At 32.7% G+C, this 23,329-nt stretch overlaps 3 protein-coding genes across 7 annotated transcripts in view; all 3 read left to right on the top strand.

Moving 5' to 3' along the window:
- The first annotated feature begins 35 nt into the window (after nucleotides 1-35).
- LOC108735297 (flocculation protein FLO11) lies at nucleotides 36-5,917 on the top strand. Of its 2 annotated transcripts, none has more exons than XM_018467211.1 (6): nucleotides 36-211; nucleotides 302-406; nucleotides 458-777; nucleotides 869-1,348; nucleotides 1,650-1,760; nucleotides 2,760-5,917. In XM_018467211.1, the coding sequence occupies exons 2-6, from the start codon at nucleotides 316-318 to the stop codon at nucleotides 3,267-3,269; spliced, it is 1,512 nt and encodes a 503-aa protein (XP_018322713.1). In that variant the 5' UTR covers nucleotides 36-211; nucleotides 302-315; the 3' UTR covers nucleotides 3,270-5,917. The 2 variants fall into 2 exon arrangements, with proteins under 2 accessions (XP_018322713.1, XP_018322712.1); XM_018467210.1 differs by having other exon boundaries at nucleotides 2,751-5,917.
- A 1,972-nt stretch (nucleotides 5,918-7,889) lies between these two features.
- Nucleotides 7,890-13,133, top strand: LOC108735218 (hepatocyte nuclear factor 6). Of its 2 annotated transcripts, XM_018467066.1 has the most exons (5): nucleotides 7,890-9,854; nucleotides 10,604-10,679; nucleotides 11,157-11,180; nucleotides 11,370-11,479; nucleotides 11,560-13,133. In XM_018467066.1, the coding sequence occupies exons 1-4, from the start codon at nucleotides 8,531-8,533 to the stop codon at nucleotides 11,476-11,478; spliced, it is 1,533 nt and encodes a 510-aa protein (XP_018322568.1). In that variant the 5' UTR covers nucleotides 7,890-8,530; the 3' UTR covers nucleotide 11,479; nucleotides 11,560-13,133. The 2 variants fall into 2 exon arrangements, with proteins under 2 accessions (XP_018322568.1, XP_018322567.1); XM_018467065.1 differs by lacking the exon at nucleotides 10,604-10,679.
- Nucleotides 13,134-17,066: 3,933 nt separating this feature from the next.
- Nucleotides 17,067-23,329, top strand: part of LOC108735289 (potassium voltage-gated channel protein Shal) — a 10,344-nt gene continuing 4,081 nt past the window's right edge. The window contains exons 1-3 of one of the 3 annotated variants that reach the window (XR_001937553.2): nucleotides 17,067-18,420; nucleotides 18,509-18,671; nucleotides 21,202-21,832. Coding sequence is in view for 2 of the 3 variants with exons in the window: in XM_018467199.2 (XP_018322701.1) it covers nucleotides 17,306-18,420; nucleotides 18,509-18,671; nucleotides 21,202-21,639 (1,716 nt within the window). In the remaining variant the exon portion in view is untranslated. Of the gene's footprint in view, nucleotides 18,421-18,508; nucleotides 18,672-21,201; nucleotides 23,166-23,329 lie in introns of those variants that run through there. The other 2 variants (XM_018467199.2, XM_018467198.1) reach the window with 2 other exon arrangements.

The following is a 23,329-nucleotide window of genomic DNA, read 5'->3' as shown; positions in this document are numbered from 1 at the left end:
ATCATTTGATAAGTTTGTAGTGTCAAAATATAGATTTAGAATGACAAACAGCTGTCGATTAAGATGACCGGTTTCTCGTTTATTTACCTTCTATTGAAGCAGTAGATGAAATAAGTATATGTGATTAACATCCATGTTTATTAGAAATCCTTGAAATTTCAAAATAGGAGACTACCTTTAGTGCTGAAAAATATTTCTGCGAATATTTTAGGTTAGAAATTTAAATCATTATAAATAAACAGTTTCAAGTAACAGTACTTGAAATAAATACTGTTTGATAATGAGTATTGTATTTCTTTAGAAATTAAATCAAACATGAGTAATTCACTACCACAGCTGTATTCTTACAAAGGTCAATCATGGGATACATATTTAAAAGATATGAAAGTTACTACCAATCAAATTTGTAAGTAAATGAACTGTAAAAAAGACTTGAGGGTTTATAATATAATTTTAGTGATAGATTCTAAAGACAACGAAGAAAGTGGAAATGTTAGTTTACTTCCTCGAAAAGATATCAATACTTATGGAATATGTCCAAAAATGGAAGTTTTTAAACTAATGAAATGCAATTCCTGTAATAAGATGTTGTTACCTTCTGTTTTCAAATCACATAGAGAGAAATTTCATTCAGGGACAAAACTTAAAGTACCTGGAACTAATACAACTTTAACAAGTACTTCTAGTTCCTCAACAGTTGCTAAAAAGAAAGAAAGTAGAATCAAAGAGAAGAAGAAGAAAACCCAACCCAGTGTGCCACCGCGGCCGTTATTTCCGGTAAGTTCTATTTGTTATACTATCAGTTAATCATATTTTTACAATTTTACCAGTTGGATTATCTTTGAAATTTTATAATTCATTTTCACAGAAGTCCCCGGCAGCCCCCTCTCCGACGATCATTGCGAATTCAGTCGAAGCGCTACAACTTACGTCGCCGCTCCTTGAAACCGTTGCAACAGACCAAATGAATTCATCACCATCTTCTCAAACAATTATGCCACAAAAAGTTCCTTCCCATAAGGATGCAGTTTCTCCACCTCCTTCAACTACCTCCACTGTATTGTTGGCATCAGTATCATCATCGACCCTTGCACCATCCACTTCTTCACCATCTTCCAGTTTATCCCTACCTTCGAATAATTCATCCTCCATCATTAGTACAGGGTCTAAAGTGTCTGCATCTAATGTGGTATTTTCCACTTCCTCACTAACAATTATAAATAAACATAAGAAATTATTTCAAAAAAGTAAAATACCAAAGGATTCTCCTGATGTTGAGAAACAGTCTGCAGTTACAGATGGAATGAAGGGACCATGTATAAGGTCTTCAGCTTCTACTTACCAACAGGTAATTCTATTCCATTATATTTGGGTGGTGGTTGAAACAGAATAAAAGAATGCTTTTCTTGAGTTAACTTTTTCTTTCACATGCATATATATTTTTAGTTCCCTAAGTATGAATGGCACTATTGGTTCATGAATATTTTGCTAAGTAAACTAAATTTTCAACATTTTATAAAAGAAAAGTACCAATTATAGTATTATATATTTGTATTTGCAATTTTTTTATATTAGGTAGGAAAAGTAATTAAGATTTCTTTTGTAAGTAATGAACCTTTTAAATAAATTTTAACGAAATTTCTTTCCAGTCTTCTGCAAAACATACGGCTGAAATGAATTCTGACCCTAAAGACATAACAACCTTAGCTACCTCAACAGGAGTAACTGTTACAACAACTTCATCAGCAACATGTGCTTCGGTAAGCTTCGCTATTTTGATTTACTCTAAACCTAGTTTTCTTTGAAGATTTACTTGATGAAAAAGGTATTAATGTTAAACAATTTTTAATTTAATATTTGGCATCTCAAAATAAAACACAACTAAAATTGTATTTAATTTTGGGATGTCTTTGTAGTAATAATAAAGATTAATTTCAGTATGGTTAAGTTAAAACTTTCCTTTTTATACGTAATTGTGTTTTTTACATCTTATTTAGGTTTGATTTTCTAATTTTCGAAAAAGTATTTCAAATACACTGTTAATGTATAATGATATGTATTAATTACTTTTTATTAGATCAGAAAGGTGTTTGTTATTGTTTTTACGAATATAATATAATGTTAAATTTTGACCCCTTGATAGCTATTGGCAGAAGCTCCCACTTATCCTCTAATATTGTCAGATAGTGGTTCTGATAGCGATAGCAGCGTAGAAGAAATGTGGTTGAACGACTCTTTCATTGAAGAACCTGGTAGTTATATAGCTCCTATTGTATGTCCTCATTGCCATGTAGCAATCGAAACAACGAAAACTGTTGACTTGAAACAAGTTACAAAAAAAATTAAAGTAGCTGAAGTTGTATGCCCACCATATCCTGCTGTAACCGAAAGAACGAATACTGTTGACTTGAAACGTGTATCTGAAAAAATGAAAGTGCCTGAAGTTGCATGCCCACCGTTTCCTGCAGTAATCAAAAGAATAAAAACTGTTTCATCAAAACGTGTATCTGAAAAAATGAACATATCTGGAATTATTTCTCCCAAACTTTTGAAAAATGTAAAGGAATGCAAAATTTTGTTAAAAAAGTCCATGGTTATTTATGTTAGTGACAAGAAAAGATATATATATCCCCGTATCGTTTATACGAAAAATTTAAAAGTAAGAATTCCATGTGAAGTTATAAAAAGTCTTCGAAGAAAACGTAGGTCGAAGCGAAAAATGTTAAAGTTACACATACATTTTTAAATAGATTTTTCAGATAGGAATGTCGCCCATTGTCGGAACATCAGCTACGTTGCCAGCACTTACAGTTCCATTAACAACGCAAAGGGTTTTATTAACTATTCCAGGTCATTTGTCTGCCATTCAAATGTATAGTTGTCATCCAAAACCATTGTCTATGCCAACACCAGTGACCAGAAGGGTAGGCGGTAGTTTTATCCTTAGAAATCAACGCTTAGAAAAACAAAAAAATGAAATTCAAATGGCTAAATGCAATATGATTACTTCACCTTCTTATAAAACATTTTCTGTTTTAAATATGCATCATAAACCTAACATTCTCAAAAATAATCCTAGAGGAAGTAATAAAATCCAAGGAATTAAAAGAACTACTAATGATAAATCTGTAAGTCTAGAACATAAGCAAAGTAGATTAACGTCAGATGTTAACGGATTTATTATACATGCTGATGTCAGTGAAAGTGCCGAAATTCCACAAAGTAATAATTGTCTGCAGAAAAAACTTACAATATTTAACATGAAATAGCAGTTAGAAAATATGTATCAATCTCGTTCATTAAAATGATTTTGATGCATAGACAGAAAATGACTAGGTATTTATCCAGCCAGAATATAATAATAAAAATGCAGACACCTTTCTACCATTTTCCGTTGCTTTTATTTAAAAACTATTAATTAGAGCTTCTTAGTGGCAATATTATCGAATCGTATTTAGAAATTGTGTTATACTTGGTTTTGTATAATAAAAGTATAATACAGAAAGTAAGGTGCATATAAGAATTTATCTCCGTTAATTATTACTTTTGAATTAACAGTTTTTTAACATCGTCTTGAAGGGTGTCAACAGTTAACTGTATCGTATATTTTATTATAGACCTTATACATATATAGTTACTTGTAGAGTGTGTGTACTATTAAAGGAATTTCGAAATTAATCTAAAATTAAAAGTAAGTTTTGTTCTATCAGTCATTTTAATGAACGGGATTTGCCTAAGTTGCAAATGTTCTAAGGCAGTCCTCCCAATGTGTAGTTCTAAAGACTATTTTTTTAAGACTGTTCTCATAGTTAATGTAAATAGCAAATGTTAAGTATATGCGTCGCTAATAATTTTGATATACATTATCGTGTTTTTTCAATACATAATACGTAAAATATTATTTACCCGCAGTGTTCACGTTTTTCTTTATTTTCGAGTACTGAACGTTGGGCTCATTTATTAACGAATCAGATAAAAACCGTAATATTTTTAAAAAGAAAGTTGTTAATGGAAATTTAATGCAGGCTTTAGTTAGTGAAGGTTTATTGTTTTGTTTTGTTGTTGTAATAATTAGACGTTCTTAATTTATTAATAATTTAAATTTATTTATTTCACGTTTAAAAAGTTCGAAACACGGTTTAATGCTATAACTTCTTCTTTGTAAAAAACGTTTAGAAAATAAACTGGCGTTAATTTTTGTTACTTTTGGCTTATAAAAAGATAAAATATGAATGTCACTGTCTTTGCTTTATAAAAATATTATTATTATATAAAGACCAATACTACACGCAGTCAAATGCTAATTTGCATAACGTATTTGTTTTCTTTATTAGTTTAACTGAACACAGATATTGTTATATTCTATTCTTTTTTTGAAATATGTTTTATCGTTACCGATCTTAGATTAAGTACTTCTGAAAATGAATATGAAAATGTACATAGAAACAAGTTGTGTGCTTGTGTACTAGTAAAAGTGAAATTTTTTATTAAAAATTAGTTAATACATTTAGTTAAATGTAAACATTATAAAGGTAACTCATACTACAAGGAAGAAGAGCAAACATTTCATTCGCCTGTAAATAGAAATAAATAAAGCGTGACGAAATAATGGAGCAATTATTTAAAGCTATTAATGCAGAATCTCGAAAATTGACGGCAATTTTATTGCAAATCGAAAGCTTCGTGTGGTGTTATATATGTTTTTTGTCACACCCCTAATCTTTAATGTAAAGTTGTCAGTAGCAGTATTAGATTTAACATATTCTATTTAAATAATGTCGAAGTTTATGCCAAAAGTAATGGCGTTAAGTACTTAAGGTTTAACTTTATTTTTTCATTTAATAATTTAGTAGATGTTCCATTTTTGTAGTGCTCAAACTTTACTTTTATTCTAAGCCATAGTTAATGTATTACTGTAGGTATATGACAGACCAAACGACTAATTCGCTATAGCCATCTTCTCAATTATTAGATTATATTAGTTGATTGACAAATGTTATTATTCGTTTTAATTACAATATTTAAACACAATTGGTGATAAGTGATAAGCATAAAGTTTAGTGCATAGTACGTTATAGTCTCATACTTTTAAGTAGTCCATTTAAACTGCATAATAATGTCAGTAAAATTTCAAACATGTGAGTGTATACTCTCCTTTCTTGATCACCTATTTGCTACTTAGATTGTTGATGCATAAATCAGAGTATACTGCACTAGTAAGTGTCTAGTTTCAAAAAGTGGGGGTCTGTTTTAAGGATTCTCGTACTTTTTAAACTAGACATTCAGTAATGTAAGCATATATATACTTTCATTTAACATACTAAAATCTGAGTCGCATCCCAGGGAGCGAGTAGATCTTCCCGAAAAGAGAGTAGACACTCACATGTTGGAGATTCTAATCACTTTTTATGTTTCTTAAATGGAGTGGCCACTTCAAGATTGTGAGGCTGTACTACGCATTCAACTTTATGCATATCATCCGAAATTTATTAAACGTATGTGTAATTTCGTTATTGAGATGATTATCGATAATGTAAGAGGCTCTCTACCATGCACAATACTAAAAGTATTCAGATTGTGCATAATTTAGTAAAAATAAAAACAATTGGTCTCTCCAGACGATGCTAATAATAACTAATAATGGAGAAATAATTTTAATTAAAAAAAATCGAGTATAGTTGGCATAAACTTTTTAACGAGTAAGTGTAATACTTTAAAGTAACTACCTAAATCTGCATTGTATTTACTGTGATGGGTTCACAAGCAATGCTCTAATGGCTGTGAATATTGCCAATTCCAGGCTGGCAACCCTACTGCCTGCGTGAAGTACTGGTTTGTATTAAACAAGTATAAATAGTACTTTGCGATGATATTTATTTCTTTTTTTTTCGTTCAATAAATATGTAAATAGACGTTTTAAATGTAGTTTTTTTTTATTTTTTTTTTCCGTATTCCCCTTTGAAAACTATTAAACAGCTTTTATCTTTCTTCCTATATGATATAAATGCGTTCTAAAGTGTTATTGTACAATTAAATTTATTAAACAATATAAACTATTTACGATATTTATAACATAAATAAAAATATAATTATTCTTACAAAAATGTGTGAAGTAATGTGCATAGGTGTGTGTAATAAATAATAACAGGTAAGTAGGCACCTACTTCTGCTATTAATTTTTAAATGATCGACGAATAAAGTACCATAATAATTTAATTTAGTTATTGGAAAAATAGAAAATAAAAATAGACTTATATTCAACTACAAATATGACAGTTAATGTTAAGATTAATGAGGAAAATGTTAGACGGTAATTAAAAATGAGAAAAAATTAATATTTGAAAACGCAGTTTTCTCTCATTCTCTACAATTATCATATGTATTTTTTAAGGTGGAAGAGTTGCTACACTCTCTGTATCGTATATAGATAAAAATTATGCATTTAAAGAGCTATAATACGAAGTATGTACTTTTATCTTCGCAGTATAAAACGGTTAGAAGTTTTGTCACATATAGTGTTGTAGTCATGTGCTGGATTATTGATTGAGACTTTAAAAAGTTAAATTCAAAAACTATCTACGTAGTAACATTACCTTAGAGATTTTCCTTCAATAATAATTATAATTATGATTTTTCACCGAATAACAATAAAAGATGCAAAATTTTAACAATAAAGTATATTTAATTTGCGAGAAAAATAAATTATTGTGCATGTAAATTTCATAAACGATTTGGTAAAGTAGACCTACCTAAATAGAATTATATGTGTTGTTAAATTCATGTATACATTTAGTAAATATTTTACTTGGGCGTTTGTTACATTTTTCGTTAACGTTGTTCATTTATGGAAATATTAGCGGTATGATAGGGGTTTCGAAGCTAAAATACATTATTTCAAGCATGACGCAAATGAGTGATTCCAATTGCAACAAAATAACGTTGGGGTCAGTCTGAGGGGCAATTTTACATTTCATATTAATTACAATGGAAAATCAGCAAAAGACTAAAGAAGGGTAAAGCGAAATAGACAATAAGAAGCCGAATGTAATTAGGGCTAAATAAAATTGCACCAGCTGCTGAAAAAGCTCTTAGTAGTACGTGTATGAAAACGATTTTTCTAGTAAAATTTTGATCACTACATTAGCCTAAATTTAAAAGAAATTACGAAGTGTCCCACATAAAATAATATAAACATACATAATACGTTAAAATTTTAATCTTTTTTTTGATGCATTTGTATGTTGTGTTGTGATTAAATGAGTCGAATGTAGGTATTTCTGTGCTTAAAGAAGACCACCTATCTATCATACAATTCATGGAATACCTATTCACCTTTCAAAGAAATTTATTAAGTATTTTTACTCGTATGTTCAAATCCTACAAAAAAGATTCAAGGAAGTCGCAAGTTGGCCGCTATTTTCCCTTACTTTTATTTGAACTAGCCAATTGTGATGCATCAGTCGCATTTCTCAAGAGTAATTCATAGAATTATACCACCAACGAGACAACCGGAGCAATTCATACTAAGAAATGTGACTCGAAGAAGGGGATGACGATAGAGTGGAAGGGTAAAAATGTTAGTGTAAGATCGAGGAAAAAGGGGACGAAAATGAAAATGGCAGGGAGAGTGCATTTGTTCATGTATCGGTGTAACTTCCACACTGAAAGACTGAAAACAGTAAGAGAAAAGTTAAGATCAGAGTTGTTTTCGTCGGTAGGGTAAACGTCTATACAAAAAAACTGTACATGATACTGAAAAATTGGCTTTTTATAAAAAAAAGGTACAGTTCAATAAATTCGCCTGAAGTGAATTGAAAATATTAAAAAAGTTTTAAAAAGAGTCGTGTTGTGAAAATTTTGTTTTGTTGAATTTTTCTTCTTTTGCGACTTTTTTGATGTTGGAAGGGATGTTTGGCGGATATACTGAATACAGCTAAACAAGGCAACGTAGTGACGTCGGCGTCGGAAAAGAGGCAGAACACGACGGACGAGGAGGAAGAGAAAGAAACCCTTAACGCACCCTAAACAGCTGCTGGAGCGCAGAATAGGGACGCGAGGCCACGGGGGCAAGTAGCACGAGGGGCGCGCGCAGATAACCACCTGGCGACGCGAGCGCTCCCCTTTTTCAATCCAGTATCGACCGGCTACCAGTGATAATTTCATAGAGCGATACTAATCGAAACTGAGGCATAATGTGGAATCGACCTGTCGTAATGACTTGAATATTAGTTTTCATTCGTTATCACCAAAGTGGTCGCGAAGTGCCAATAGTTTTTAGAACATGTTTGAAGACCTGTTACGTCGTCCTTTTTGTTTCACACGAAACTTTATTGTAGTTTGCGAAGCGTCGGGACGTCCAGCGCCGCCGTCATAAACAAAGTTGTCGTTATGGCCGTCGCTGCCGCGAGTTATAGTGTAGTGGCGCAGAACCGGGGGGTGAACGACGATAATAGTTCACGGAGGTGGTGTTCGGGTTACGGTCACGACGGAATGTGAACAGGACTCCTAGTGCATCAATAGTAGCGGTAGCATGGACAATATCGGTAAGATGATAGACCAGCAGACACTTGGAGAACAAACGGTCGATTCCGCAGAAGGTGGTGCGCATGCGAGCAGCATGGAAACACAAGCCGTCCGAATGAGATTGGTACCGCGCGCCGTTGTCGAAAGGCACCTTATCAAACAAGAGGAAACGGACGCCGGAGGGGCTCTATCCGTCATAGTGCAACCCCAGGAGGACTCTAGAGATTCGGAGTTACTTAGCCCTGGAAAGTTGTCCCCCACGTCTGTTGGTGTTGCTGGAATGATAGATGCCAACGATTTTCGTACACTTCAACCGGAGCCGACTTATCAAACGTTGACTTCCGTAAACGGTCGTATGTCACCTCCAGGATACAGTCCGAACTCTTCTTCGTATGCCACATTGACACCCCTGCAACCTCTACCTCCAATCTCCACCATGTCCGACAAATTCGCCTATGGACATGCTAGTAATGTTACGGGTTCTTTTACTGTTATGCAAAATAATGGTTTAGGTATCGGTTTGGGACTTGGGCCCGTAAATGTTAATACTGCTTACACCATGCCCAACATGAGCATGAGTCCTCCTCATGGTTATTCTTCTCCTAACATGGCCATGCAGCAGCAGCCTAGTCCGATTAGTCCCCAAAGTGCATATAGCCAGAACGGATTGGCTTCTCCTCAAAAGAGTATGTCTCCTCCAAGTTACGATTCGCCATACGGTACCCAAAGGGATCTGGTAACACGGTCTCTACAAAGTCCTACGCTTAGCCCTCCTTCAGCATCTTTAAACTCACCTGGAGGAACTTTAGTCACTAGTTTTAGCGGGGCGACATTAAATGGTCTCACACTTCAACACAATCCTCCTCCAGCCTTGGTGCAAATTGCAGCCCCTCAAAGAGAATGCTCACCATCGCCTCCTGTTTTGAGTATCCAACCGCCTCAACAAACAACAACCGTTCATCAACAAGCTGTCCAGCAACAGCAACAGCAGCAACAACAGCAACAGCAACAATCTCAAACGCAACTTCAACAAATACAAGCGAAAAGTACGACTTCCAGTTCATTGAGCGTCACCAGCATCACCACGGACGTTGAAGAGATTAACACCAAAGAATTGGCTCAGCGGATCAGCGCGGAGTTGAAACGGTACAGCATTCCTCAGGCTATTTTTGCCCAAAGAGTACTTTGTCGTTCTCAAGGTACTTTGTCAGACTTACTCAGAAATCCAAAGCCTTGGTCGAAATTAAAATCTGGCAGGGAAACATTTCGCAGGATGTGGAAATGGCTTCAGGAGCCAGAATTTCAGAGAATGTCAGCCTTGAGACTTGCAGGTTCGTATTTTGTTCAACATTAAACAGTAAACATGTAGTTGTATTAAACTGAAGTTGTTTGCTCTAGGATATTTTTTTAGTGAATTTATTTGCGCTTTAAACATGACAAAAATATAACGCAGTACCGTTTTTGGTCACCTTATTCTTTACAAAAGAAACTTGTTTGGTTTCGACGGTAACACGTGCTTGTTGTAATATATATTGTAATTTATTCTGATACATGAGTTCATCGAATATGTTGTTGCGTAAAAGTTAATAAACAAATTCACCCTTCTTTTTAAAAACTAATAATAAGAAAGAAAGAACTGCGTTATGTTTTCAAAGAGTAAGTTCATTTAAAAATCGTATACCTTTTGTAGAAGACGTGTCATTCAAATATTTATGTACTTATTATATACTCCTTTCTATATCGTATCCTGGTTCCCCCTATAAACATAGTTTTCAGCTGGCAAAGTATTGATTTTCTAGATACAGGTTGCCATTCCCACAGAACACCACGTGTTTTTTCCATTGTGTTTGTATTCAAGTGTTTTTTTAATGCTGTTGTAGCATATATTATTTTAAATGGAAATTTCGGAATTTTGACGGACAGACAGACAAAACGTTTATATAAAATACAATAAAAATTGATTAATGTTGCTTAATAATGTTAAATTGCAATATTATTTCCAGAATGGTCGAAGTCAACCAAATAAATATTAAATGTTTATTTACCAATATTGTTGACCACTCTCTTGTTTTCATTGCAGACAGCCAGGTGCGCAATGTTAACGTGAGGGCAGTCAACCCCAAGCGAAGAAAACCACCTTCTTCATCTTCATGCTAGTGAGTTTTGTCTGTCTGTCTGTCTAATAAATGTTTATTTCAACTCATTGCATGAAGATCATTTTAAAAAGAGCTGCAACATACTGACAAATGCATGCCCCGAAAAAATTAGGTACTTACCAGAATTGTAACAATTAATTAACTTAATCATTATCGTGATCCCGCTAAAATATTTTTTTGCTGAATGCTTAATGTGCTTTAAATTTAAATAGCATAATTGGGCCATTAAAGAAAAAAAATTGGGACTTAAAACGGTAACATATCTAGCAAACAAAAAATACAGTAATGTTAAATTTAAAAACTTTGGAGTATGTTCATACGAATGTGCACACTTTATATTAGCTCTATCTACATTATTATTTATGTAAATTTATGTAAAGGCTTGCATGTTGTGTCAATTATTGAATATTTTTTGTAATTAATTAAGTAATATTAGGATTTATCAGTGAAGCTACATTGTGCTTTTTTTGGTTTCAGCTGCTCAGATACCACAACGAGGCAGTAAGTTCCCTATTTTTATTATATTTAACGTTTAGTTTACGTTGCACCAAAAAATCATTTTATTATTGTCCTTTTTTACGAATACGAAACTCTCAAGTATATCTACATAGATAAATGAAGTTATTTTTGATTTTGCATGTGTTGATTTTGAAACGTGTAGACTTTTATTTTCAGTTCTTTTTTTTTCAGATTGCAAGAGGAAAGACGATTCGAACAGTTCGGATCAAATTCCTACCCCCAAGAAGCCCCGGCTGGTTTTCACCGATCTGCAACGCCGTACTCTACAGGCTATTTTTAAGGTAAGAGTCGGAGATACTGCTGGAGAAAATGAAAAGAATTTTACTGTTTTAAACTCAATATTCTCCATTTTTGTTTCTAGGAGACGAAGAGGCCATCTAAAGAAATGCAGGTGACTATTGCACGTCAACTGGGATTGGAGCCCACGACAGTGGGCAATTTCTTTATGAACGCAAGAAGAAGAAGTATGGATAAGTGGAAAGATGAGGATCCTAAAGCAACAAATGCAACCCTCCTGCATCAGCAAATGTCACCCGGATTGGACCAGGACGATCAGGACCAAGACGCTGATCTGGACAATGACGTCGATGATAACGAAGAAGTGTTGTGACATGCAATACGTGACGCCATTTGTTGATACTGTGGACAACTTATAGTGATGGCGTTTGTATTTTATCAAAAACAGTGCAGGCTTAAGCAGCTACACTGGTATTTGACCAGGATGTACATTTTTTGAAACAAGAAACCGAAAAACACGTACCTACTGAGTGACAGACTGGGTTCGAAACGTTGTTACCAAGTTTTAAATTTTATGTTCCAATTAGAAATTTTATTTTTTGTTTTAAAACAACAAGTGCAAGCTTTATGTACTACAGGCAAAGTTCTAAGCTTGTTAGATTATTTAAATTTTATCAAAGTACACATTTTATTTTATAGAGTAAACGTAACGTTTGCATTTAATAGTTTAGAATTATATTTTTGTTATAATCATTTTTTTCGAATTATGTTTATTTTCTTTTTTGTAGGTACTCGTTTAGAATATTTTTCAGTTTTGCGTATATCGTTTTGCAATACGGATAGGTCTCGATTTTATTTACATTTCTATTTTTTCGTTAGAATTTTTTTTATTTTTGGTATTGCAAGACGTTCGTGGACATTACGTACTTAAAGCAATCAATAAAATTAAAACGCTTTGATTAAACTTACCGTTTATATTCAGCTTTCGTAATGGTTATTTATTTTTTTTTTGTCGTTACTTTTTAATATTTTTAAACAATTTTTAACCAGGAAGTGAATCTGCAGGTTCACAAAACGGAATACTTTTTAGTTTGCTTTTTTACTTTTATGTTTATTTTTATCTGCTTTAGACTTCGACCTAATACTAACTTTATCAGGTAGTTTTTCAAAAATAGAAAAAAAAAATAATTAACGAGATATTTAGGGGCTGTTAATTACGAGTCTACTTGCTTTCTAGTCCTTGATTTTATTGTCCTTATTGTCGCATTTAAGATAGTTGTTATTTACGTTTATTGCCATTCAAAGTGAAAATAAAACCTGAGGAAGGCTATTGCAAAAATACTATCAGATTGATCGCCGTATATAAGTTAACGTAGCTTCATCTAGCAATAACAAGTACCTGTATAATTTACCTGGGAATTGCGTAAAAATGCGCTTTTGGTCTGACAATCACTTGTAACAAAACAATTTATACATTTTATATATTTATTTAATGATTTATTTTTGGTGTAATGTTCAAAATACTAACTATTAACAAAATTAAGTGATGTATTTGTTTATGAAAAAAATGCGTAAATTCCAGGTAAAAACAAATTTTTTGCAGTGGCCTCATTTATTTTAGATTTTTACGTAAATTATAGTTTAACACATAAGTGCAAACAAAGCATCTTTATTTTGTACATATTAACTAGAGGTCCCTTTGAAATATTTATTAGATTCATTACATATTCGTACGGAAATTATTTATTCTAAATTATTTATTTATTGGGTATTCGGTTCAGAAAATGTTTTGAATTATTTTGTGGTTCCTTGGTATGATAGTTACTTTGTTAATAAATATCTAGTCTTTTTCTAAGCATTCCAAAGTTAAACGTAACAGGTATAAATTTATTTTTTATATATAAAATAGGTAACTTGTTTTTAAGGTTTATCTCACTCTTAACACATTCCATATTCAAATCGCCATTATTGGTAGTCAGTGTTATTTACTTTTAAGAGTAATAATGATGAAAATTAGTTCTTTTAAACATGAATGTCTAAAAGTATGATTCAAAAATAATCGAACTAATTTACGACTTTTTAATGTTATATGTAAAAACATTTGTGTTTGTTGTTTATCTTATATTCTTAATTGCTAAGCAAAAGATTAATTTAAAACTACCTACTGTTTTTACTTAAAATAAGTTAATTTCATCTTAAAGATTTTACGGTAAAATCGACCGCAAAATTTTTAAATTTGATGGTAAGCAATTATTACTTTTAAAAGTGGGCACATTTTCGAAAACATACCGATAAAATTAGTGTTTTGCTTATGTACAAGATGAAGAGATTAATTTTTTTTTTTTTGCAAAATGATTTATAATGCAAAGCCTTTTGTCTGTAAGCACGTGTTTAAAAGTTTTTTTTCGTAGACGTCATAATGTAGTATTTTAAGAAATAATTTTATCTGTGATTGGGACGTCTATTGTTTTGTATTAGAATCGGGTCAAATACACAGTATGTACGTTTGTTTATACTTGAAAATTCTAATAACAATATCAATCAGAATGTATTATATTTTGATAAAATAACTATTATTCTACGAAAAAAAAAAGTAGCACAAGAATCGACCACAGAAGTTGAGAACTGTACAAAATTGCATTATTGTCAATTTTATTTGCGTCGATAATAGGTCGGGGTATTTTGGCAGTGTCCGTAAAAGAGCACCTTGTCATACGTACCAAAAATATTTTTAATGGTTTTTCGTATACTTACCTACAACTATTATAATACAGTAGAACAATACAGCTTTGTTTGAGGTATGATTATTTCAAGAAGTAAAACTGTTATTAGAACAATTAGGGACAATTGCATTTTACTCGTATCATTTTCATTATTTTTCATGGAGCAGATACATTCTTTGTTAGTTTAGAAGTTTTAAACTTCGTGAACTATTTATTCAAAATAAAATGTTGTTACACTTTTTCTCGTGTAAAGTTTGTCAGAATGTTATGTAGAATAAATTTTTAATTACTTGTAAATACTTATGTGAAATAGATTTGTACTGCACCATTAAAACAACAAACAAACAAAACTGCACCCTCAAAATCCGTTTTTCACGATCATTTTTCTATTAACTTTACACATTTTTTGTCGGGGTTTTCATTTTTTATAACTAATATCTATAAACATACATGAATTATCATCAATTCATTTTTAGGTACTTTTCCGCGTGGCTTATCAATTAAAATGTGCCTAGAATAATGATTATTACGATTTTGAGGGATTATTTCGTAAAATTCGTTGAGAAGCTCGACAAATATTTGTATTAAGCTTGTTTTATATGGGCATTAGTAATATGGGATAAATTTGCCATTACCTTCTATAGACATTATGTGCTGTTCTTCGTATAAATAAATTAATATATAAGAAAAACCAGGTGGCAATGTCGGGCCACACATGCCTTAATACCAAATAGAATATTGTTTAAGTCTAGTCAGCACGTAATTAATAAGTCCAACTATTTGTTTCTGTAATAGTTCTTTTCTAGTCATTCCATTCCAGTTAGTTTTAGGTCGTGAATTTAAATAAAAAAGCGGGGGCTGTATCTTATATTTGTACCCTTAAACGCCCTGCCATCTTTATTTTGTAAAAAATCCCTTTTTGATTAAATTTTACTTATTAAATTTCATCGTACCGATAGATATAAATAAAGTGTCCGCTGCATTGTGCAATAAATATTTCAAATTATTTATTTATATATCGTAGGTACCTACATATATCAAAAATTTAATTGGTTTTATTTACAATGACCGATGAATATTTTATAATTTAATTAATAAGGGATTTTTCCTAAATGAGAATCTTTGCATCATTTTAATAGAATAGTTATATATAACTATACTTGTAGGATTATTTTTAATACCTACATTTGAAATAATACTCTCATGTTTGATTTATTTTATTACAGCACCCGCTACTGTAAGTAAGAAATGATCTTTTTGCACTTCCGGGCACTTTTTCTTGTTTAACGAAAATTACAATTTATTATTGTATTCTATTTCTACAGACAGTGAGAGCTTTAGTTAGTTAAAACTAATGGGTTGTAACAATTAAAAAAAAAAAAACAAATGAAACAAATGCATTGTACAAAATATACATATGTAATGCTCTTCACACCAATTATATAAGATTTTGTTTTTTTTTTGTTTAAGCCTTTCCAGTCCAACATTATTTTAGTGCAATAGGTCTGGTTATTGGTAAATCCAGTGTGTAAAAAAAATGCAATAGCATATCTGACGGATTCGTGGTCTTAAAGTACACAATTCTGTAGAAAAAATAGCGTTGATTAAAGAAATTTCAATAAAACTTAATTGAGTTATTATTTTTTGAAAGAACATTGTAACGGGCGCCACCCTGTATCCTGTATTTGGCAATTTATTTTACGATTATATGCAAACGTCTGTACTTACCCTCTGCGATCTGCATTTTTATTTTTTTATTTTCTGCGGTTTTTGCTCTGTATTTATTTTAATAAATTAATATCGTTCTAAATATACCGAACTTTTCATGTTTATCGGTACATTTAACATACAATTAACAGATGGATATATAGGGCACCCTGGCGTCCATTGTTAGGTTTCGGATAAAAAAATACTTCGCATGAAATGAAAATTAAAATTGAATAATAAGTGGAGTTTTAAGGGAAAAAGAAAACGATATAAGTATCATAAAACTTTTCTGGAAGAACTTTTTACCCCGTTTTGGCATTGTTTTTTGCGTTGCACGTATTTTCAAGGAATTCTCTGGAAGAACAAAACTTATCCACGAATTTCATTACAAATCATTTATTAAACGACGAGTTTCATCAAGGGCCAACAGCCTCAACTTTCCTAAACGGAAAATAAAAGTACAACACTAATAATTTGTTTTTTAACAAATAATTTTTAAATGAATCTGTAATTTTTATTAATTTTAATTTTATTGACAACAACGATATGTTTGTTACCTAAGGATAATGTTTAACACTTTCTTGTTTTTTTTTTTTTTTGAAGTGTAAGAGTTGTTGTCAACTAAAAAGTAGGTAATTAGAAGAACACTTTCGGCCCTAGTTTAGCATAATGCAAACGATGCAATCTATTCTACATACATCGAGGAGAGTGCGGTAGGCGTCAAGAGAAACCCAGATGAGCGTCGCGACGATCAATGTATGGCGTCGGCGTCAGTCGCGGTAACTCGTGTCGGTATTGCCAAATAACATAATTTTAATTTGTAATACAAAGTTTTGAAGTCTAGAAAACTTTTTGGAAATTTAAACTAACAGTCCGATTCGCAACAAAAAAATAATCATGAAGAGTTTTGTAGTACATTGTGCATATGAAATATTGATATAGCTTCTTGAAAGTTTTATTAGTTTTTAATTATCTACTATTTATATACATTTGCCTTGAGTTTGGTGATACGGTAAATTATGATTTAATTTTTTTTTTTTGAAGTGAGAGAAGTTTAAAAGTTACCTGGTGCTGAGAATACTAAGGAAAAGAAGCAGTTGATTTTTATGCTTGAGTCAAGATGAAAAATTTTCCGAGACATTGTGGCAACGTTGGGGTGGCTTTGATATAGCGGTTTGAGCGCACTAGCTCCTTGGGCTACCGCAGTCGCAGTGTTACGGATCTTGATAAAAATGGTGCGTTAGCGCGAGTTTCCGCGGAAAAAAAATCAGAAGCAGTGGGACCTAGTGCGGCTGTTCGTCACTCGCTGTCGTTTCCTAATATGCTAAGTGCTTCATCCTTGTTATCAATAAAATCCTTCGGTTCTGTCCTCGAGAGGCTTGCTACGATGCAGCTGTAACAATACCACCGTTGTAGTGGACAATCATTCCGCCTCATAGTATGGCCTCGGTCGCCGCTTGGCTGCCCTTCGCACGGGCGGCGGCCATCGGTTGGGTGCCCATTGCAACTCACCCGCTACCGCCACCTCCCATCCCTAAAGACCGAAGGAAAGCGGACGACGAAAAATTGCTCATTAACGTATCCGGACGCCGCTTCGAGACTTGGCGGAATACCCTCGAAAAGTATCCGGACACCCTCTTGGGCTCAAACGAACGAGAGTTCTTCTACGACGAAGATAGTAAGGAATACTTTTTCGATCGGGATCCCGACATATTCCGGCATATTCTTAACTATTATCGAACAGGCAAGTTACATTATCCTAAGCATGAATGCCTTACGAGTTACGATGAAGAACTTGCGTTCTTCGGAATACTTCCTGATGTTATTGGAGACTGCTGTTATGAAGATTATAGAGATAGGAAACGCGAAAATGCGGAAAGACTTATGGACGACAAGTTGTCGGAAAACGGCGATCAAAATCTTCAGCAGCTGACCAACATTCGGCAGAAGATGTGGCGTGCTTTTGAAAATCCTCACACATCAACTGCTGCACTCGTTTTCTATTATGTTACTGGTTTCTTCATTGCCGTTTCGGTTATGGCAAACGTTGTGGAAACCGTTCCATGTGGTATTAGGCCTGGAAGGGCCGGCCCTCTTCCATGTGGCGAACGTTACAAGATTGTCTTCTTCTGTTTAGATACTGCTTGCGTTATGATTTTCACGGCCGAATATCTTTTGCGTCTTTTTGCGGCTCCTAATAGATATAAATTTGTGAGGAGCGTAATGAGTATTATTGATGTCGTGGCTATCCTTCCGTATTATATTGGTCTTGGAATTACAGACAACGACGATGTGTCTGGAGCGTTTGTGACCCTAAGAGTATTCAGAGTGTTTCGAATATTTAAGTTTTCCAGACATTCTCAAGGTCTCAGAATTCTCGGTTATACTTTAAAATCTTGTGCTTCTGAGCTTGGATTTCTTGTTTTCTCGTTGGCGATGGCTATTATTATATTTGCAACAGTTATGTTCTACGCTGAGAAAAATGTGAACGAAACCAATTTTACTTCGATTCCTGCAGCTTTTTGGTATACCATCGTCACCATGACTACCTTAGGGTAAGTAATACTGCAATAGTTCACGTAAACATGTACATATTTTGTTTGGTTCTTGTTTTGTAGTAATAAATAATTTGTTTGTTAATAGCTATGGAGATATGGTGCCTGAAACAATAGCTGGTAAAATTGTTGGAGGAGTTTGCTCTCTTAGTGGTGTCCTTGTAATTGCCTTGCCTGTACCAGTAATTGTATCAAATTTCAGCAGAATCTACCATCAAAACCAGAGGGCTGACAAACGCAAAGCTCAGAGGGTAAACATTTATTTTTATGTGTTTATTAATTCCTATATTTTTGACATTAATTTTTTCCTAATCATGTGTATAAATGCATGAGTCATACTTTTAATCAGGGCCGTCTTAACAACCCGGGGCGGCCAAATCGGGTACGGCTTTATACTTCTTTAATTGGCATTAATTTCAATAAAAATTGAGGCGGCAAATACATTAAATTATAACGAGTTAATTTCTNACATATAAGGGATATTTAAAGTAGAATAGATAATAACAAACAAGTACTGGTCTAAAACGTCTTTAAAGCATGCGATACGACGATTTATGACCTTTTTAGAAGCCTATCTCTAACCGTTTCTGAGATGGCGTCCACCAAAAAGAAATTAAAGCTAGAAAATCTGTTTGGTTTTTCATTCATATTTATATTATTTAATTCGCATAAATAAAAATTTCCAAAAAAAAGTTTTTTATATATGTGTATACACGACATCCAATATTTTTAAGGGCGGCTATTTAACAGTTTGCCCGGGGCGGCCTTAATTCTAGAGACAGCCCTGCTCTTAATGACTCCACGGATTTATTTTTCGGAAAAAGAATATATTACTTCTGGTATCGATTTCCTGCTTTAACTTTAAACTAGTTAGCATACAGTGGACGGATTGTTATTAATTTAGGTCATATCTTTTTCCTGAATTTACACTTTTGATTTGCGACATGGTTTTTTACGAAGAAAAATTCTATTCATTTAAAAATATTGTTCGGAATATGGTAAATTACTTAAAATATTTAAGATTGATTTCATAAAAGGTAAAAAGATAGCTGCATGTTTTGCAAATTTCCGACGCCATACAGGGAATCCTAAAAAGTACGCATTATGCTCATTGTGGTCAAACTATAAGTTTAACCGAACTTAAGCACAACTTACTCCATATTTTAATACAAGTTCGTATGTAGCATCAAAATTTTATTTATTGTACAGTGTTCATTTAAAGGGCAGTACGAAGCTATGAAAAAGATCGCAGCTATATTCAAATGTTTTTTGTCGAGTCAAATTACCCAAAAAGTTTGAAATATTTGAATATCGCCGGGATTTTTTGCATGGCCCTATATCACTCTACAGGGCTATGATAATCACGCGCCTGAGTACGTACTTTTCGGGTCACCCTGTATTTCATCACATTTTAGTTTTACGAATTCCGATTACACTGTGACGTATTCTTCCCAGATTCATTATGGTTTAAGCTTTATTGTTATTTTTAAGGCGCAATAGATAATTTGTTGTCTATGTTCCGTAAAGTAGCTATTAATAAAATACAGTGAAAGTCAATATTTTTGGCAGCTTCAATACTATAATTACTTTTTTATTCAATAATCGATGTAGACAGAAGTAAGTAGTTTGTTATGCAGTGTTTACATTCAGAAGTTAGTTTATATTTAACTAATATGCTAAAAGTTTAGTTTAAGCATTTTATTTAAAAATCTTGGAAGTAATTCAACATGATTAAATCGTACATGGCAACTACCAAAATGTTATAAATAGTTTTCATACGGAAGTAATTATTACAACACACTGGTTTAAAAACAAATATTCTTTTCTAATACTTCCCTTTATTTAGTAGTACGCGTTTTTTTGGCTGTACGAGAAAAAGTTGATGTACAGTTATTTACATATTTAATGAGGTAAAAATTATTTAAAAAAATATTTGTCGTCGACGAGAATGAATCATACGAGTGTGGGGCTTACGCATTTTCTCACAGATGTCCGTTTCTTATGCATATGTGTATTATGTATTGTATTAATATGTGCATTTACGTAAAATTAGGACTAAAGTGCAATAATAATTTTAACAATACAGACGATATTAAAGTTGTTTACGTTTAAGTCGAAGTGAGAAGAGTATCGCTGGTTTTAAAATACGACTTCGGAACGCAGTATTTCAAAATGTACAAAATATTTACATGAGGATTAGCGTCTTGACGAATTTTATTATACTATAAATACGTTTAACTAAAACTGAAGCAAACAGTATAAAATATGTTCGAACATTAGACGAAGCAAAGAATTTAAAAATACATCCATTCAATCATTATTTTACAATTCTGTAAAATCGATGGAAACACCTTGTGGAAGATCATTTTCTTAATGAAGGACATGAACCTGTCTTTACGTGGTTATTCACTTATTAAAGTTGATTCATAGATAATTACGTTAAAATGAAATTATTAGGAGGGCCTTCCTTAATCTTCTCAATAATATCTAAAAATTTATTGGTACCAATAAATTATTCATTATTTGCCCAGTTCAAAGAACTACAATACAAAGTCGTGCTTTGTAAGATGTAAGTCTGTGGGGGAAGTCTAGATGGGTGACGTCTAAAAATAGATATTCAATTATATGAGTATCGTCAGTATGTCTAAATTTTGATGTGTTTGACTCAGATGCAAATACTTTTAGAAGTTTAAAATACTGACTAAAGCACGATTAGATGTTGTGTTTTCCTCTTACTCACTTATTGCGACAAAGCTACATAGTTTTTCGTTCTTATTGCAGAAAGCAAGACTGGCGCGCATAAGAATTGCAAAAGCATCATCGGGAGCGGCTTTCGTAAGCAAGAAGAAAGCTGCCGAAGCTCGTTTGGCTGCCCAAGAATCAGGAATTGAATTAGACGACAATTATCGTGAAGAAGACATTTTCGAATTGCAACATCATCACCTGCTCCGTTGTTTGGAGAAAACGACAGACAGGGAATTCGTCGAGTTAGAAGTGCCGTACAATGGACATCCAAAGAGACCAGGATCTCCATCTCCGTTAGCAAGTCCAGCACATTCAGCTGTGTCAATTGGTCTTTTACAGTCATGCTGCGGACGATGCTGCCCTCGTAGGTATCAACAAGCCTGCGGTAAATATATGCCAGCCGCAGCCGCAGCCCAAAGTAACCAAACCGGAGGCGGAATGGACGGGACCTATCTCGTAGAAGCTTCGTTTTAAAATAATGGTAACCTTCCGCCCTTGATATTCGACTTTTCATTGTAGAGTGATGATAAAAAAAAATTGAAAAACGATTATTAGTTTACGAGACTTAATTATTAATTCTTTACTTTCCAAAACATTGTTCGCGTGTCGAAGATGTAGTGCGACTTATGTGATATCGCATAATATAATTATATTTAGGTCTCAAAACGTAAGTACCAATCGTAGAAAAGTTAGGTAATAGTTTTGAGCAATGGTATTCGATATAATATACTTACCTTTCAGACTAATTTTCAATTAATGTTATCCGTTAATAATGTAAGTATATTCATTAGGCGTTTTTATCTTTAATTAATTAAACTTTAATTATTTATCGATTAATACTGCACAAATTGGTACACCAGTATCCGTTTCGTAAAAAAAAAACTAAAAATAATACTTAACAATAAACAGCTTAAGTAGTTAATAAAAATCGTAAATAAATAATTACTTTTCTTCATTATAATTTCGTACTTCATTTATCCAACCATTAAAATCAAACCAGTTATTAGGGAAACGAGTAAATCTGTGCATTTATTATTAACTGAACACGAAAAACATAATTAGATACAACATATGCCAATATTAAATGTGCTGTGAATTAACATTGTCTTCAACTGTACGTACATGTACTATCAGTTATCAAAGTCATATAATCCTTGTTGCACTTACTTATTTCCTAACGAAGAATAATTGTATTTGATGCTATCATGATTCTAATACGAAATACCTATTATACATACAAGATATAATATTAACGATGAAATGTACCTAAATGCGTAAAAATATTTTTTTAATGGTATAAATAGCTTTATGGTTTACTTATCTGTTATTAAAAAAGTCCTTATTGAACTTCAAACGGCACAATAACGATGGAGTTATTATTTAAATTAAAAGCCCATGTTTGATAGTTACCTGCTTTGCAATCCAAATTTTGAAAATAAAATACGATAATTGTTTACATCTTCATCCTTTCTACAGGGCTGAAGTTGCGAGAGATTCTGACGTTTTAGACTAGGGAGGAAATAAAACATATAGGGAGGAAATATTTTTTTCGTATTGGTTAACTAAAGCTATTACATACAAAATATAAATATACGCAATGGGGTAATTTTATTTGAATATAAATTTGTCTTCTTCTCGGTTAAATAGTTCGTTCGATTTTCTATACTGATTTTCGACAGAATTAAAAATTACAGTTGAAATCAACTCCCACGAACTGTTTCTCCAGGGGATATTTTATACCACCGGTGGGAGGGGCCTCCCCAATTCCTTTAAATTAGAACTGCCATCACCTAAATTGCCGACGCTAGATAAACACGGTAAAAATCCCCGGACACATCTGAAAAAATATTTTCTGCAACAAAAATAAAAACATCCTTATAATTTTTTAATTTTTATTAATTTATACAGCTTGTTATTAAAATCGAATTAAGTACGTATGTAACCGCAACAAATAATAGACATTTTTAATATAATTAAACACTCTTTCAGAGGTAGTATGGTAGCAAAAATAATAAGAAGCTCTTTTTTTTGGCATTAATCAAATTATTATATGATACTACTAATAACTAACTAACTATAATACTTTAGATATAATTTTAAAATAAACCACGCCAATGATATTTTCAGTCATCTAGTTAGGTAGCCAAATCCCTATAATATTTGT

Source organism: Agrilus planipennis, unplaced genomic scaffold (genome assembly GCF_000699045.2).
Source record: "Agrilus planipennis isolate EAB-ADULT unplaced genomic scaffold, Apla_2.0 scaffold15, whole genome shotgun sequence".
NCBI classification, from domain to species: domain Eukaryota; kingdom Metazoa; phylum Arthropoda; class Insecta; order Coleoptera; family Buprestidae; genus Agrilus; species Agrilus planipennis.
The sequence above is the reverse complement of the archived record's forward strand: the minus strand, read 5'-3'. Positions and strand labels throughout refer to the sequence as shown.